At 37.5% G+C, this 17,349-nt stretch overlaps 1 protein-coding gene across 1 annotated transcript; it reads left to right on the top strand.

Moving 5' to 3' along the window:
• The first annotated feature begins 968 nt into the window (after window positions 1-968).
• On the top strand, window positions 969-3,776 carry LOC138912338 (uncharacterized). The gene is made up of 3 exons (XM_070212982.1): window positions 969-1,233; window positions 2,172-3,541; window positions 3,597-3,776. The coding sequence occupies exons 1-3, from the start codon at window positions 1,182-1,184 to the stop codon at window positions 3,606-3,608; spliced, it is 1,434 nt and encodes a 477-aa protein (XP_070069083.1). The 5' UTR covers window positions 969-1,181; the 3' UTR covers window positions 3,609-3,776.
• Window positions 3,777-17,349: the final 13,573 nt, after the last annotated feature.

Below are 17,349 nucleotides of genomic sequence, written 5' to 3'. Positions count from 1 at the left end.
ACAGCCGACTTACAGACGACCAAAAAACACATTTTTTATCTTTGTCGAGCTTCTGCGCTGCCACTACTCATCCAATCATATTGATCTGTATGGCAAAGTTAAGCTCTGATCTATTGACTTTAAAATAAAACTAAAACTGGCCCAATCGAGTGGATATCTGCCGAGATATAAGAAGAAATTCGAAAAATTTAACATTTCGAACTTTGAAAAAATCTTAAAAAAAAAACTGTGCCATCGAAAAAAAAATTAGTTATATTTTCGTGACCTAAGGGTCTAAAACTAACAGAATTTGCCATCAATTTCTGGGGAGCATTTCGGCTGTAAACTAGTGTAATCATTCCGTCTTCATTCTGTATTTTTAAAGGAACATTTCTAAACAGCTCAGAGGTATTTGAGCATTTATAACTAATTTATGTTCGATAAGTAATCCCCTAGCTGTCAATAGCATATAGACTTTCTTAGCCTCAGTACGTTTTAGTATAAGAAGTAATGTTTCGGAAAGACTACCTTGAATTTTGGATATATCATTTTGTAATTGATTTGGCTTAAGGATGTTTGTGCCTAATGTACCATGATTAATGTCAATTAACTGACTTGATAGCTCCCTGCACCCATTCACCTTCTTCAATCAATGATAGTTATAATAATAATTATCATAAAGAAATTAATCGACTCCGTATCAACATAATAACTTTCTTTCAGCCCTTCTGTCACATTATTGGGTTTCAGTCGTGTCTTAGAGAAGGGATACACGGTAATAGTCTAGAAGAGGGGCCTGTGCCCCAAAAATCGCGAAAAAAATACCCTCGATGGACCGCGATTTCTGAGTAATTTAGGTGCAGAAAATTATCGGCGGAAATGCATGTTTCTCTTGTAATTGCATTTCAAAGTTTCGTGTTTTGCTATAAAAACAAAGTAGCATTGTCTACGATTTTGAGTTGTTTTGTGCCATTTGGTATAAAAAACATATGGGCTTTCCGTTTGTTGTCAAAATAATAGGCGTTCGAAAAAACTCGACAAAAATGTGAAATTGTTTTTATAGCAAGCCAGACCCCACAACCGTGAATTAAATATCCTCGATGGACCGTGATTCTTTAAGAGCTTGAGCGACCATATACAATTTTAAAATAAATCTTAAGAATTAACTATCCTCGGTGGACAGTGATTCCTTAAGAACTCGAATGACTATGGATGACCAACACAGGCACAGGCCCCAGTTTTCAACCAAACAAGGTGATATTTTGATTTTTAGCTTTATTTGTGAATATTTTTAAAACCATAGGAGATGAGCCCCAACGGACTAAACTTAATTAATTTTTCTGCACCGATTATGCGATCGGATTTCTTTTCGGCTTAACGTATGGAGCCATACAATCAGTATATATAAAATATACATAAATACACATAAAATATAAATATGAGCGCAGAGCGCGCTTAGAGCGAAGAGAGGAAAGAATAGTACAAAGAGAACGTTTGTCAACGGTGATAGGGAAGAAGAAGATTTTCGTGACGGTCATGAATTGGTTTTACTCCATCCCCGAAAATGCATAACGCGCCTAAAGAAGTTTCACTTTAAAAATTCAGTTTAGACGGCCCAAATGGAAACCAAAAGTATTGGCGAGACCCCAGACATCCCCGGCTGACTTGCCACAGACGCAACCATGGGGGTGGGTCTCTTATGGTTTGGGGTGCTTTTAGTTTCTTTGGGAAATCGCCAATATGCTTTGTACCAGGTCGCATGAATGCGGAAATATATAGGGGAGAGGTCTGTAGGTTGAGACGGTCTGTAAGTTGAGACACTCAATTTTCTCAAAACTGTAGTAGGATAAGTCACTGACTATATTATTAGTATGTACGAATATACACGGCTATGGATATGTTTTAGAGTGTATAACCCAATTATGCAAATATGTATAAGTAGTGTTCGAAAGTAACGGTTATATGTTTAATAGTCGTTAGCATTTAAAGTAATCAGCTGTTAGATAGTTGCCAATCTGGCAACTCTGCAAAATGTTAAATATCAGGGTGATCGCAGCCAACTTCGCGTTATCTAATGTAAAAACCGACGCTATGTAAAATTGGGCAATTGCGAATAAGAAGTAAGAGAGAACGGTCGAATAAATAAAGTGTGCTTAATATAAAACCCCGTTTTGTGCTACTATAAACTTCAGAAGTGGTCCTGACCTATAAAATGGATCTAATTGATGCACAACAATTTACGGTCGTCCAGCTAAAGAGGTGGCTGGCGGCGCTGAACTTGCCAACCAGCGGCAACAAGGCAGAACTTGCAGCACGGCTGAATAGCGTGGACTCCGGAATTCGCGGAACTCGTCCACAAACCCCATTATTGGAGGATGAAAACAATGGTGATATACTCCAGGAGTTGGCGCTAGATGACGACTTTGGGGAGAATTCCTCTGTGGAGGATGCCGAACCTAGGTCAGAGCTGATTCCTGCAGCGGCTACAAAGGCAAAGGGAGACGAGTGGTTTGATGTAGCCGACGAAGTATTGTCGCTACAAAAAATACGCGCTGAAATTGAGGCTGGCAAAAAAGAGCTCCAGAACATTCTGGCGAAAATAAAAGACGCGTCGCAAGCAGTTTCCAGTGACGTCATCAGCAACACAAAAAACTACAACCAAGCAGTGGTCGCCGGAGAAGTCAAGGAAGCAGTGGTCGCCGAAGTAGTCATGCAAGCAGTAGTCGGCGAAAACTTCAACGAAGCAGTTGACGAAAAAATACCAAATACCGATAAAAGTGCCGATATCGATATTGGCGCTGATATCGATGTCAGCAAGGGTGTTGAGCAACGACAAATGGCAGATGTAAACAAAGGACTTCAGTCGACAAATATTTCAATTTCTTTGGCCAAAGAAATCATCATGGACTATGATGGATCGTCGTGCGCAAACATTTGGGCTCAACAAGTACGAAACATTGCTGATCTGTACAACCTGGATGCGGTGTGCGTGAAAATAGTGATTGTGTCCAAACTGAAGGGTATCGCCCAGCGTTGGTTACACGCAAATGCAACGCGCATCATGGAGCCAGCAGAGAATCTGTTGGAACAGCTGATCTTAGCATTCAGCGATAAACTTTCAAAAGCAGAAGCACGGCGCAAATTTGAAAATTTGAAGTGGCACCATACCGAAAAATTCGCGGCATATTTTGAAGCCAAAACGATGCTGGCAAGCAGCATCAACATCGAGCCTGACGAGTTGGTTGACCAGATAGTCGAGGGAATACCAGCACAGAATTTGCGTGATCAAGCCCGGATCCAATGTTTCACAGATCCTATGCAAATTCTGCGTGCGTTTGCTGGTATCCGATTGAGCAAGCCTAAGGAGTCGGTTTCGAAGGAGATGTCTACAAACCGAAGCAACAACGGAGGATTTCGCTGCGGTAACTGCAATGCCAGAGGACACATCGCCAAGGATTGTCGAAAACCAGCAAGGGAACCAGGATCTTGCTACGCTTGTGGCAAGTTCGGTCACTTTGTAGCCCAATGCGAGGAGAGGAAGGGAAATGCTGAAAATAATTATGTAAGGTATTTTAACATTCATTTTGACAGTCAAATTATATCTCCTATGGTTGCAGCATGCATCGTAGACTCTGGCAGTCCTATTTCATTAATGAAAAAATCTTTGTTGCCCACTGAGGCCCAACTACAGGAAGTCACCGAACATTATTTTGGCATAAACAAAAGCCCATTAAAAATATACGGAAAAATTTTATGTTTTGTACTAAAAGGAAAAATAAAATGTTACTTTAATTTAACGGTTGTTGCCAATGAGTCCATGATCCATTATGTGGTTTTAGGTAGAAATTTCATGCAAGCTTGTGATTTAAATTTAGATTTAAGAACTCTAATGATGATAACGGTAGAAAATGTATCAAAACATAATTTAAAACACCCTACTAAAGATTTGTCATTGCCTATCGCTGAGGTCAATCATAATATTGAGTGTTTGGATGACGATATAACTGAAAACGTTTTGGAATGGTCAAAAGCAGAGCAAGCAGTCGTTAAGAAACATAATGCAAAAATAGGGCAAATGGCTATGATACAAGGTAGTGAAACGGTACGTCAAACAGTTACGCGACAAAACAGTGAAACAACAGGTCAAACAGTTACGCGACAAAACAGTGAAACAACAGGTCAAACAGTTAAGCGACAAAACAGTGAAACAACAGGTCAAACAGTTAAGCGACAAAACAGTGAAACAACAGGTCAAACAGTTAAGCGACAAAACAGTGAAACAACAGGTCAAACAGTTAAGCGACAAAAAAGTGAAACAACAGGTCGAGCAGTTATAAGACAAGACGGTGAAACAACAGGTCAAACAGTTATGAGACAAGACGGTGAAACAACAGGTCAGACAGTTATGAGACAGGATAGTAAATCAATAGAACAATCAAAGATGAAACAAGTTAATAAAAAGACAGAGGAAACGCTTATAAAAGAACAAAAGACAGTAAATGTAAAAATGCAACTAGAACCCGACGATTTTGAAACCGAAATACTGAACATTGACTTTACAAACGATGAAACCATTGATTTTAACTGGGACAAAAGCACAACTTATCATATACAATGTAGATTCTTAAGAATAATTGAAAACAGCTATGTGAAAGCAATTAGACCTGAAAAGCCTAAGATTAGAGCAGAAATTAAATTATGTTTAGAGAATGTAAAGCCTTTTAGTTGCAGTCCTCGACGATTATCATATACAGAAAAGGATAAATTACAAAAATTATTAGATGAATATTTGAAAAACGAAATAATAAGACCAAGCGAATCAGAATTTGCCTCCCCGATAGTTTTAGTTAAAAAGAAAACAGGTGACATTAGACTATGTATTGACTATAGGAAACTTAACAAAGCCCTGCTAAAAGACAATTACCCACTTCCACACATAGATGATTTATTAGACAAATTAGTTGACAAAAGAGTATTTTCAAAGTTAGACCTAAAAAATGGATGGACGTTGGACGAAATTTTTAAAAGGCTTACTCAGAATAAATTGGAACTTCGATTGGACAAATGTGAGTTTTTGAAATCAAATATAAAGTACTTAGGATTTTTAATATCGGAGAATGGCATTAGGGCAGACGATAAGGGCATTGAGGCTGTGAAAAATTTTCCAGTCCCCTCAAAGGTTCAGGCAGTGCAAAGTTTCTTGGGACTTTCTTCATATTTTCGAAGATTCATAAAGGATTTTTCTACAATGGCAAAGCCATTGTACGATCTTTTAAAAAAAGACAAACCATTTCGATTCGGAGAAGAAGAAATGAATTGTTTTTTTAAAATTAAAAGAAAAGCTTATCGAGTCACCCGTACTAGCGTTGTATAATTACAAAGATGATATAGAATTACATTGTGACGCGAGTGCTTTAGGATTTGGTGCGGTGCTTCTACAAAAGAAAGACGATGGCAAATTACACCCGGTATTCTATTTCTCTAAGCGTACCACTGCAGATGAAGCTAAATTGCATAGTTTTGAACTCGAAACTTTGGCAGTTATATATGCTCTTCGTAGATTTAGGATATATTTGCAAGGAAAACATGTCAAACTAGTAACAGATTGTATTGCCCTTAAGTTAACTTTAAATAAGGCAGAACTTAATCCAAAGATCTCAAGATGGGCATTGGAGATGGAAAATTATGATCTTGAAATATGTCACAGAGCTGGGAACAAAATGCAGCATGTTGATGCCCTCAGTAGGTATAACAGTATTCTAATAGTGGAAACCAACAGTTTTGAAGAAAATTTAATAATCTGCCAAGGAAAAGATCTAAGAATTAAAAAACTTAAAACCGTGTTAGAAAAGACAGAACTTAAGTTATTTGAAATGAGAAATGGTGTAGTATACAGAAAAGCGAATGATAATAGGATATTATTTTACGTACCAGAAGAAATGGAAGAGCAAGTATTATATAAATACCATAACGAAATAGGACATGTAGGAAGGGATAAAATGATGGATATAATCGCAAAAACGTATTGGTTTCCGTGTTTAAAAGAAAAGTGTGTATCACATATAGAAAATTGTTTAAAATGTGTAGCGTTTTCACCAAAATCAGGAAAGGGAGAAGGCTTTTTGCACAGTATTCCCAAGGGAAACAAACCGTTCGAAGTAATCCATATTGACCAATATGGTCCAGTAGATTCATCAAGAGCAAAGAAACATATTTTCGTTGTAGTTGACGGATTTACAAAGTTTGTCAGACTGTATTCAACTAAGTCAACGAGCACCAAAGAGGTAATAACAGCATTAAAAGATTACTTTAGAGCTTACAGTAGGCCAAAATGTATAATATCTGATCGTGGTAGTTGTTTTACGTCTAAGGACTTCGAGGAATTTATGGAAGAGTATAATGTTAAACATGTCAAAATAGCCACAGGCTCACCACAAGCAAATGGTCAAGTTGAGAGGATTAACAGGAGCCTTGGACCGATGATCGCGAAGCTAGTTGACCAAAGTAAAGGTATATACTGGGATAACGTTATAGATAAAATAGAACATGCTCTCAATAATACATTGCATAGAAGTATAAGACAACTTCCGTGTAAGATGCTTTTCGGTGTAGAGCAAAAAGGCAAGATAATCGATGAACTCAAGGAAAGACTAGAAGATATAAATGAAAATCCAAAGTCAGATAGTTTAACACAGATAAGGAAACAAGCGGCGACTCATCAAAAACAAGTTCAAGATTATAATGAGAAGTCCTACAATAAAAGTTGAGTAAAGGCTAAGAGTTATAGAAAAGGAGACTACGTTATGGTGAAGAATTTCGACACGACTGTTGGTGCTGCTAGAAAACTGATTCCCAAACATAAAGGACCTTATATGATTGCAAAAGTGATGCGCAATGACAGATTTTTACTAAAAGACGTAGAAGGGTTTCAATTAGCACATAGACCTTACCTAGGTGTTTGGAGTGCGCAAAATTTAAGACATTGGATAAAGAGTAAAATTAAAAAGTAATAAATAACAACTAGCTCAAACTAAGATAAAAATATTGTACATAAAATAAGCATAATTTGTAAAAAAATCGAACTTTGATCAGGTGATCAACCGGTCAGGATGGCCGAGTTGTAGTAGGATAAGTCACTGACTATATTATTAGTATGTACGAATATACACGGCTATGGATATGTTTTAGAGTGTATAACCCAATTATGCAAATATGTATAAGTAGTGTTCGAAAGTAACGGTTATATGTTTAATAGTCGTTAGCATTTAAAGTAATCAGCTGTTAGATAGTTGCCAATCTGGCAACTCTGCAAAATGTTAAATATCAGGGTGATCGCAGCCAACTTCGCGTTATCTAATGTAAAAACCGACGCTATGTAAAATCGGGCAATTGCGAATAAGAAGTAAGAGAGAACGGTCGAATAAATAAAGTGTGCTTAATATAAAACCCCGTTTTGTGCTACTATAAAACTTATCCACTAAAAAAATGGTTTTTATTATACCCTTGTAGAGGGTATTATAATTTAAGTCAGATGTTTGCAACGCAGTGAAGGAGACGTTTCCGACCACATAAAGTATATATATTCTTGATCAGCACCAATAGCCGAGTCTATCTAGCCATGTTCGTCTGTCCGTCTGTCAGTCTGTCTGTCTGTCTGTCTGTCTGTCTGTCTGTCTGTCTGTCTGTCTGTCCGTCTGTCCGTCTGTCCGTCTGTCCGTTTCTATGCGAACTAGTCTCTCAGTTTTAAAGCTATCGCGATGAAACTTTCCCGAAAGTCTTCTTTCTATTGCAGGTAGTACATATGTCGGAGCGAGCCGGATCGGAAGCCTTAAGGCTTCCATAGAAATATTCAAACATATATAAGAAAATTCATTGTAACTTTGTAGGAAGTAGGCGTTTTGATTCTTGACTACTTAAAAACAAAATTTAAATAGAAACGCTGAATCTGGAATCCCTGGAACTGCACTGAGATAGCATTACTTTACCTGCAAGGGTATATAAGCTTCGGCTGGCCGAAGGTAGATTCCTTTCTTGTTTTTTTTATTGTAGTCCTTTTTATTGACAAAACTTTTGGGGAAAACATTATAAGCCAGGCTCTAGCTAGATTAAAGCTGGGAGAGTCGTGTACCATTTTTCACCAAAAATGTTTTTGTCTACTATTTTCAAAATTCCATTTAAAATAATAACGTCCTTATATTAACTTGGTAAGAGATTTAAAACATTAGTATATTAACTGTTAGCTAATTAAAAAAAGAATTAGCTTAATGTGGCAGTCAGAACAAAAGTCATTAATTTTTTCGCGAAACATCCCATTTTGTGTAAGTTGAGACACTTTGAGCGTGTAAGTTGAGACACCCGTTTTTCATACAAAAAGGCCTTAGGCCAACAGAGGTCGCTTTCTGCCGAGTACATTTCTTTGATATTAGGGGAAAAGTGAATGTTCAAAGAGCCTTTTGATTTTAATTGTTATTTGTTCTAAGTTCTTAAAAAATGGATGGGAAATGATTTAGGACGAACTTAAATTGATTAAATTAACATACATAAATAGTTCCTTATAGTTTGGAGTACTTTTTGAACTTTTGGACTTTTCAAAAAAATTAATTTTTCAGTTTTCCCTAAGGAAAAAATATTTTTTTTTGTTTTTTATTAAGCTAATAGACTAACCTTTGGATCAGAACCAAATGCGTAAAGTTTCATAACTGAATGTCGAAATGGCAGATTAAAAACAAAAGGTGGCCCTACGGATCTCTTGGAAAGTGAGCTTATACCATTTTCTGAAGAGTTCCATAGCGGGGATTTTCTGTTTCAACAGGATAACGCTCCTGTTGGATCACTAGCCTTATTTTGTAATTATTAAAAGTAAAAAAAATATGAATCTAAAAATGAAAAGAATTATTTGAATTGTACACAAAACATATTGTTTGTTTGGGCTTGCACTCAAGCTCACCACATTGCTGAGTCTGAGTTGTAACTCTTGTAACTCTCGCACTGCTCATGGGAGTCAGTCGTTCGTTATCGCTTGAAATCGATTATCGATTATCGATTTCGCTTAAATAGATTAATATTGGACTACTGCGCTGTTTTTTCGTTCGAGTGGAAAATCCCCAACTAGGTTGCTTAACGTAGTCGCATTTGTAAACTATTCTTTTCCGTGAAAAATCTCACGGATTTCCATGGCGCCCGAGAAGGGACATCGGTTATAGCATTTTCGTGGAAATTCGCGTCGGAAATTTGATCGTAAGTGCATTTTCGTCGTTTCGGCACGTTCTCAATTTTTCCGTTTGCGAACATAACCAAGCTGGCGGGATTCGCCGCACCAATTGGAGTCGACTCATCGAGAAAAGTTTTTGGCAATCATGCCGAATATCGGTTATGCGCCTTAAGAAAATCCTTCATTTGTGTAGTCTTTGGTAATACTATATATTAGCGGGCTCACCCCCGAAATTCGGGAAAAAATTATCCTCGATGGACCGCGATTTCCTAAGAATTGACGTGCAAAAAGAACTTGGCAGTCTACCATGGTTCTCTTGTAATTGAATTTCAAAGTTCCCGGGCTTGCACATTATTTTTGCAGTGCAAAAAGTACAGCTATAGCTAAAGCGGCTATGTGCAGCGATATTTTCGATTCCCTTTTGAGCAGTACAGTACCCAGTTGCAGAACAATTATTTTTTAGCAATACATACTCTTGCAGTGCCTCTCAAACAGTACATAAAATTTTGTATGCACCGGCGAAAAAGGGGCAGTGAACTTAGCGCTTCATACATATGTACATATACACACCTATGTATGTAATTGTGCATCGTCATAGAAACTTGGTTACATTGGAAATTTTTGGTCTATTTTTTGGAAATGATTGACTTCGGAGCTGTGTGCTGGCATCGCTAACCCATGTACGATACACATACAGACCTTTAATCGAATAACATAAAACATTTTGTGCACTTTGGCGCTGTTTCGTTAGCACCTTTAACCCGTATGGGAATCATATAAATAATTTGGACAGTGTATTTGTCAAATTAATAGAACGTTTTGTGCATTTTGGCGGTGTTTTGTGGGCATCTTTAACTCGTATGGGATACACAAAAATAATTGGCACATTTATTTGTCGAATAAGGCAGAAATCGATGTTCTTAACCCAAGTAATAATTTAAGAACGTCTGTTGAGGATATGTGTATTATTACAAAAGCTTTATATCGGTCCGCAATATAAGAAAACGATTCACAGATTCCCTTTCAAGGGGATAGCAGTGTTCATCGTCATTTGTCCCAGTTACCTAAAATGAGCCTTCCCAAGTTTAGTGGAAAGCATGCTGAGTTTAAAAACTTTTGTAAGTCTGTTTGGGAGTTTAGTCCATAATGATTCATCTCTAACAAACGTTGAAAAATTGAACCATTTGCTTTCGTGTCTTACTGATGATGCGTTGGGAACTGTAAGGGCGTTTCAAATTTTGGACAGTAATTACGAAAAGGCGTTAGACAGTTTAAAAAATGTTTATTACAATAAATGTTTGATATTTTTCGATACAATTTCGCAGATGTTTGACATCCCCTATGTAGTGAAACCCTCTGCTTCGGGCTTGAGGTCTCTTATCGATGAGATTGCAAATGCATTTCGCAAAGGTTTGACATTCCCTATGTAGTGAAACCCTCTGCTTCGGGCTTGAGGTCTCTTATCGATGAGATTGCAGTCATTGGGGAGTGAACAGGAGATTAATAATGTAATTTTTATTCATATAGCAATGTCCAAGGTAGATAATGCAACAAAATCTCGTTTTGAAGAACAGCTCGACTATAATAATTTACCGACATGGTCCGATTGTGCGATTCAGTTAAGTCGGCGATATCAATATCTATGTGCTGAGGAATCAACCAAAAGTAAGGGAAAGCCTACCCAAGGTTCTAATAAAGGGTATTTAAAGTCGTCTTTTTCATGCACAAAAACAGATCGCCGGACTGAGTCAAAATGTCGATACTGCTCAGCGACGAATCATACTGTGGGCAAGTGTCAAGCTTTCAATTTCAATTTCATCGAGAAAAGTTTTTGGCAATCATGCCGAATATCGGTTATGCGCCTTAAGAAAATCCTTCATTTGTGTAGTCTTTGGTAATACTATATATTAGCGGGCTCACCCCCGAAATTCGGGAAAAAATTATCCTCGATGGACCGCGATTTCCTAAGAATTGACGTGCAAAAAGAACTTGGCAGTCTACCATGGTTCTCTTGTAATTGAATTTCAAAGTTCCCGGGCTTGCACATTATTTTTGCAGTGCAAAAAGTACAGCTATAGCTAAAGCGGCTATGTGCAGCGATATTTTCGATTCCCTTTTGAGCAGTACAGTACCCAGTTGCAGAACAATTATTTTTTAGCAATACATACTCTTGCAGTGCCTCTCAAACAGTACATAAAATTTTGTATGCACCGGCGAAAAAGGGGCAGTGAACTTAGCGCTTCATACATATGTACATATACACACCTATGTATGTAATTGTGCATCGTCATAGAAACTTGGTTACATTGGAAATTTTTGGTCTATTTTTTGGAAATGATTGACTTCGGAGCTGTGTGCTGGCATCGCTAACCCATGTACGATACACATACAGACCTTTAATCGAATAACATAAAACATTTTGTGCACTTTGGCGCTGTTTCGTTAGCACCTTTAACCCGTATGGGAATCATATAAATAATTTGGACAGTGTATTTGTCAAATTAATAGAACGTTTTGTGCATTTTGGTGGTGTTTTGTGGGCATCTTTAACTCGTATGGGATACACAAAAATAATTGGCACATTTATTTGTCGAATAAGGCAGAAATCGATGTTCTTAACCCAAGTAATAATTTAAGAACGTCTGTTGAGGATATGTGTATTATTACAAAAGCTTTATATCGGTCCGCAATATAAGAAAACGATTCACAGATTCCCTTTCAAGGGGATAGCAGTGTTCATCGTCATTTGTCCCAGTTACCTAAAATGAGCCTTCCCAAGTTTAGTGGAAAGCATGCTGAGTTTAAAAACTTTTGTAAGTCTGTTTGGGAGTTTAGTCCATAATGATTCATCTCTAACAAACGTTGAAAAATTGAACCATTTGCTTTCGTGTCTTACTGATGATGCGTTGGGAACTGTAAGGGCGTTTCAAATTTTGGACAGTAATTACGAAAAGGCGTTAGACAGTTTAAAAAATGTTTATTACAATAAATGTTTGATATTTTTCGATACAATTTCGCAGATGTTTGACATCCCCTATGTAGTGAAACCCTCTGCTTCGGGCTTGAGGTCTCTTATCGATGAGATTGCAAATGCATTTCGCAAATGTTTGACATTCCCTATGTAGTGAAACCCTCTGCTTCGGGCTTGAGGTCTCTTATCGATGAGATTGCAGTCATTGGGGAGTGAACAGGAGATTAATAATGTAATTTTTATTCATATAGCAATGTCCAAGGTAGATAATGCAACAAAATCTCGTTTTGAAGAACAGCTCGACTATAATAATTTACCGACATGGTCCGATTGTGCGATTCAGTTAAGTCGGCGATATCAATATCTATGTGCTGAGGAATCAACCAAAAGTAAGGGAAAGCCTACCCAAGGTTCTAATAAAGGGTATTTAAAGTCGTCTTTTTCATGCACAAAAACAGATCGCCGGACTGAGTCAAAATGTCGATACTGCTCAGCGACGAATCATACTGTGGGCAAGTGTCAAGCTTTCAATGCCCCTTCAGTGACTCAGCGATTCGATTTTGCCAAACACAATCGTTTGTGCATCAATTGTCTAATTGAAGGACACTCAGTAAAGAAATGTAAAGCTGCAAAATGTGGAGTTTGCTCCAAACTCCATCATACTCTTCTTCACAGATACGGGTTAGAACACCACCCAGCTAGTTCGGCTTCAACGCCTCAAGTAGCATCACGGACAACATCAGTAGCTTCAGACCATCCTAATCAAGCCTATTCAAGTCATGTTGCTAGTGGTGATCACGTTATTCATGCTACTGCTGTAGTACGGAATAGATTCGTACAGTTCCAATTAGCACGACCTCTGTTAGATTCTGGTTTGCGAATAAACTTCATGGCCTAGGACTTAGCACAGCGCTTACGGTTAAGGAGAGAAGATTCGTGCTTAAATATAACCACGGTTGGGAAGAATGATTCGGTAGTACGACACAAAGTCCACACGTCGATTCATGCTCGCGTTTATGCTACCGATTTTTGGGTGATAAGATCAATTTCTACATATCAACCCGACCAGGAAGTCAACTTTGCGCAATGGAGTATTCCAGCAAGCATTAAGCTTGCAGGCCCTGGATTCTACAAGCCCGCAAAAGTAGACTTACTTATTGGAGCAGAATCCTTATTCGAACTATTGAGTGTAGGCCAAATATAGCTAGGTTCCCAACATCCAATTTAGAAGATTTTATTATGATGGATGGTTTCGGGTAAATATACTCAGCATGCATCGAATAGAGCTCAGGTGTGTAGCGTCACGGTCAAAGAAAATATTGGTTCTCTCGACTCTCTGGTGGAGCGATTTTGGGATTTAGAACAAGTCGCTGAGAGATCGAAGGCAGGCAGCCTTCGATTTTAAATGGCAGCTTGAAGTTTTGCTAGCACGCAAATTCTTCAGCTGTATAGGCAATACAGATCCAAGCGTTCTTGGCTAATCCTTCGCAACGGCAAAGCGCAGATTTCTTGCGTTGGAGCGCACATTGGCAAATAATGCCGAGTTACATGACATGTATCAAGACTTCATGAAACAGTACCTTGCTCTTAGAAATATGTCATTACTACCAACATCTCCTCCAGGACAACACTTCTATATTCCGCATCAATGTGTCCTGAGACCTGAAAGTAGCTCCACAAAGTTGCGAGTTGTATTCGACGCATCGAGTAAGACGTTAACCTCGGTCTCTCTAAGTGAGACTTTAATGGTGGGTGCAACTATTCAGAGGGAGCTTTACTCTATTCTAGCAAGATTTCGATAGAACAAGTACGCCTTAACGGCTGATATTTCAAAGATGTATACGCAAGTTAACGTTGCCGCAGAAAATCGGGACTTTCAACTTATCGTGTGGAGGGAGAAATCGACACAAGCTCTCCAAAACTAACAAACGGAATCTGCAGCAAGGCAAGCTTCGGATATTTGAAGCGGTGGCGAATGCTGTCTGCGCTCAAGCAGCAGTTTTGGCAAAGCTGGTCCAAGGATTACCTGACCAGCCTGCAGCAGCGAAACAAATGGAGCATCGAGGGCCCCGTGTCGCCGAAATTCAGACGTCTGGAGGCGTCATCAAGCGCGCAATCCACAAACTGGCGTTGCTGCCAATAAGCAGCACAAACGAGGAAGTTAAAGAGCCGGAGGCCTTTCACGGGGCCGGAATGTTGGATCAGTAGCCTTATTTCGTAATTATTAAAAATAGAAAAACATGAATTTAAAAATGAAAAGAATTATCTAAATTGTACAAAAAAACATAATGTTAATATTCGCATTTACATACGAGCTTTGTTTGGGTTTGCACTCAAGCTCACCACATAGCTGAGTCGCTTACTCTTATACCGATAATCTTGTAACTTCGGAACTCTTGTAATTTTTCGCACTGCTCGTGGGAGTCAGTCGTTCGTTATCGCTTGAAACCGCTGGCTGCGCCAGCGCAATAAATAAATTAATATTGGACTACTGCGCTGTTTTTTCGTTCGAGTGGAAAATCCCCAGCTAGGTTGCTTAACGTAGTCGCATTTGTAAACTATTCTTTTCCATGACAAATCTCACGGATTTTTAGATCCTATACATGTTTCACGGTATACGAAGATGTTTCTGGAATCCAAAAAAATCCCCTTGATGCAGTGTCCTGCCATAAGTCCAGACCTAAATCCGATTGAGGATTTTTGGGGTATCCTATCAGCTAAAGTTTTCGGAGGTGGAAGGCAGTTCGAGACCTTAAAGGACTTAAAGGAGGCAATTGTTAAGGAATGGGCAAACATTGATAAACCTGTCCTGCAGAACTTGGTTAATTTAATGCCTAGACGGTTGCAGTTAGTGGAGCAACAAAGGGGAGACACTATATCGTACTAAAAAAAATACTTCAGATATAATATGAATGTATTTAATACATTTTTTCTTGTCAACACAATTTTGCACAAATATCAGTTTTCTATGAACAATAGTTTAAGGTTATTTTCTAAAAATGCAACAGTTTGTTATTAAATATATTTTAAGCTCATTCACTTTGTACATTTATTACCTAAATAACAAAAATAACTATACAAATTTAACATGCAGGAGTTAAAAAAAACAACAAAATCTCGATGCACATATATCAATTTTACTGAGGTACTAGAGAAAAGCAAGGAAGAATATTCAAGGGATGAAAAGAAGGCCATATACAGTGAGATAATTACTGGGTATTTGGACAGAGGTTGGAATTTTTTATCCACCGATTCCTTAAGCCCTCTTGCTAGCGGAATTGGCATTGTTGCCTAGTGGATTTAATCACAAATACAAAGTAGAATCGCCCCTATCCTCGGTGATTGCAGAGTTAGCTGGTATAAAACTAGCCAGACAGATTTGTCGAAGGAAAAAGTAAATACAAGCTGAAGTTTTCAGTGATTGTTTGGGTGCTGTCAAATTAATCAAAAATAAGGGAACAAGGGAATTGTACATGAAATACACGACATAGAAGAGAAATCGGCCTTACAAGATTTTACTGTCATATGGATCCCAGGACGTAATGGAATTGAAATGAATGAAAGACTGATGCTGCAGCAAAAATTGGGTGTCAGCAAGGGGATTACTGTAGATATTAAATTTAGCACTAAAGACGCCTTACGGGAAATCAAAAAGATTCTACATTAAAAATGGAATGAGGACTACAAAAGCCAATGTACAAACGATGTGTGTACCCTTATTAGAGTATTTTCTGACATTCCCATAAAGCCATGGCACTTTAACCTCAAGTGGAAAGCCAAAAGCATTAAAGTTCTTAGGGCCGGATTCTCGAGCACCTGTCAAAGTCGCTAATAGCTATCTGTTTAAAAAACTTAAAGACCAGATAAACTGTTCGTAAAGCAAATCCGCTTTCTCGACTGCGTTAATTTATCTGAACGAGAAAGAATTAAAGTGTGCTGTTAACGCACAAAACTGTGCTGTAAAGCGCAAAAAATGGCGTGCTTGGATTATTTCATCAGCTGTTTGGGTATAATTCCAGGGATCGCACGTAAGAATTACTTTTTTAAAAAAATTGACAAATAAGTCTTATTTTTCAATTTTTATTATAAAAGTTGACAAATGACTCTTATGCTTCAATTTTGTTGATTTTTATAATAAAAATTGAAGCATAAGAGTTATTTGTCAACTTTTATAATAAAATAAAGATTGAATTGAAATAACTCTTGAACTGTGGGGTACATTGGTTTAAAATTTATATATGTATAATCTACGCTTTAATACCTTTCTGTTGATATGCCATATGTCCCCAACATATTTTTTATAATAATAATATTTTTTACATCATCAAAAATATTTTGGGGACATATGGCATATCAACAGAAAGGTATTAAAGCGTAGATTATACATATATAAATTTTAAACCAATGTACCCCACAGTTCAAGAGTTATTTCAATTCAATTTTTATTATAAAAGTTGACAAATATTTGTTGATTTTTATAATAAAATTTGAAGCATAAGAGTTATTTGTCAACTTTTATAATAAAAATTGAAAAATAAGACTTATTTGTCAATTTTTTTAAAAAAGTAATTCTTACTTGCGATCCCTGTATAATTCAAAGGCAAAGTCAGCTGTGTTTTAGTTTCTACTTCTTAGTTGGCTTTGGGAAATCAGTTGTCGTCTTTCGAGTCGACTTTATCTGTTCGAGAAATGTTAGCCGGCACTCAAGAAACCGGCCCTTAATAGATAAATGGTAGATCATACGTATGACAAAATGTTTCTAAATAGAATACAAGTTACTAACTCCAATTTCTGAAGAAGGTGAACATCTAATCTTTAACTGCCAAAAAAGAACTAACATCCGAACTAAATTTATAATTTTAAATTATTATAATAACCTAACAAGTTTACTAAAAAACAAGAAAGGAAGCTAGCTTCGGCCAGCCGAAGCCGAATCTTGCAGATAAAGTATATGTTGTAGGAGTATATAAAGTATGTGTAGGCATAATGCCGACGTCTTAGACTTCTTGAAGTCTAAGCCGGCATGACCTCGAGTAAGCTAGAAACTTCTCAATAACAAAAAAAGGTTGTATTAAAAGCTAATCTTTGGACAAAAACGGCCAACACGCCGTAAATATGCATTAATGCATATTCTTCACAATCAGTAACGGATCTCTGATGGAGATCAAAGACAGAACAAAGTCAAGCA

This window comes from Drosophila takahashii, chromosome 2R (assembly GCF_030179915.1).
Source record: "Drosophila takahashii strain IR98-3 E-12201 chromosome 2R, DtakHiC1v2, whole genome shotgun sequence".
Taxonomy (NCBI): Eukaryota; Metazoa; Arthropoda; class Insecta; order Diptera; family Drosophilidae; genus Drosophila; species Drosophila takahashii.
Note: the sequence above shows the minus strand (reverse complement) of the source record. Positions and strands in the feature narration are given on the sequence as shown.

Bases quoted from the DNA above. Each gene is read 5' to 3' on its own strand.
- LOC138912338 (XM_070212982.1), top strand. From the start codon at position 1,182: ATGACTATGGATGACCAACACAGGCACAGGCCCCAGTTTTCAACCAAA. The intron at 1,234-2,171 runs GTGATATTTTGA...TATAAACTTCAG, and splicing joins CCAGTTTTCAACCAAACAAG to AAGTGGTCCTGACCTATAAA.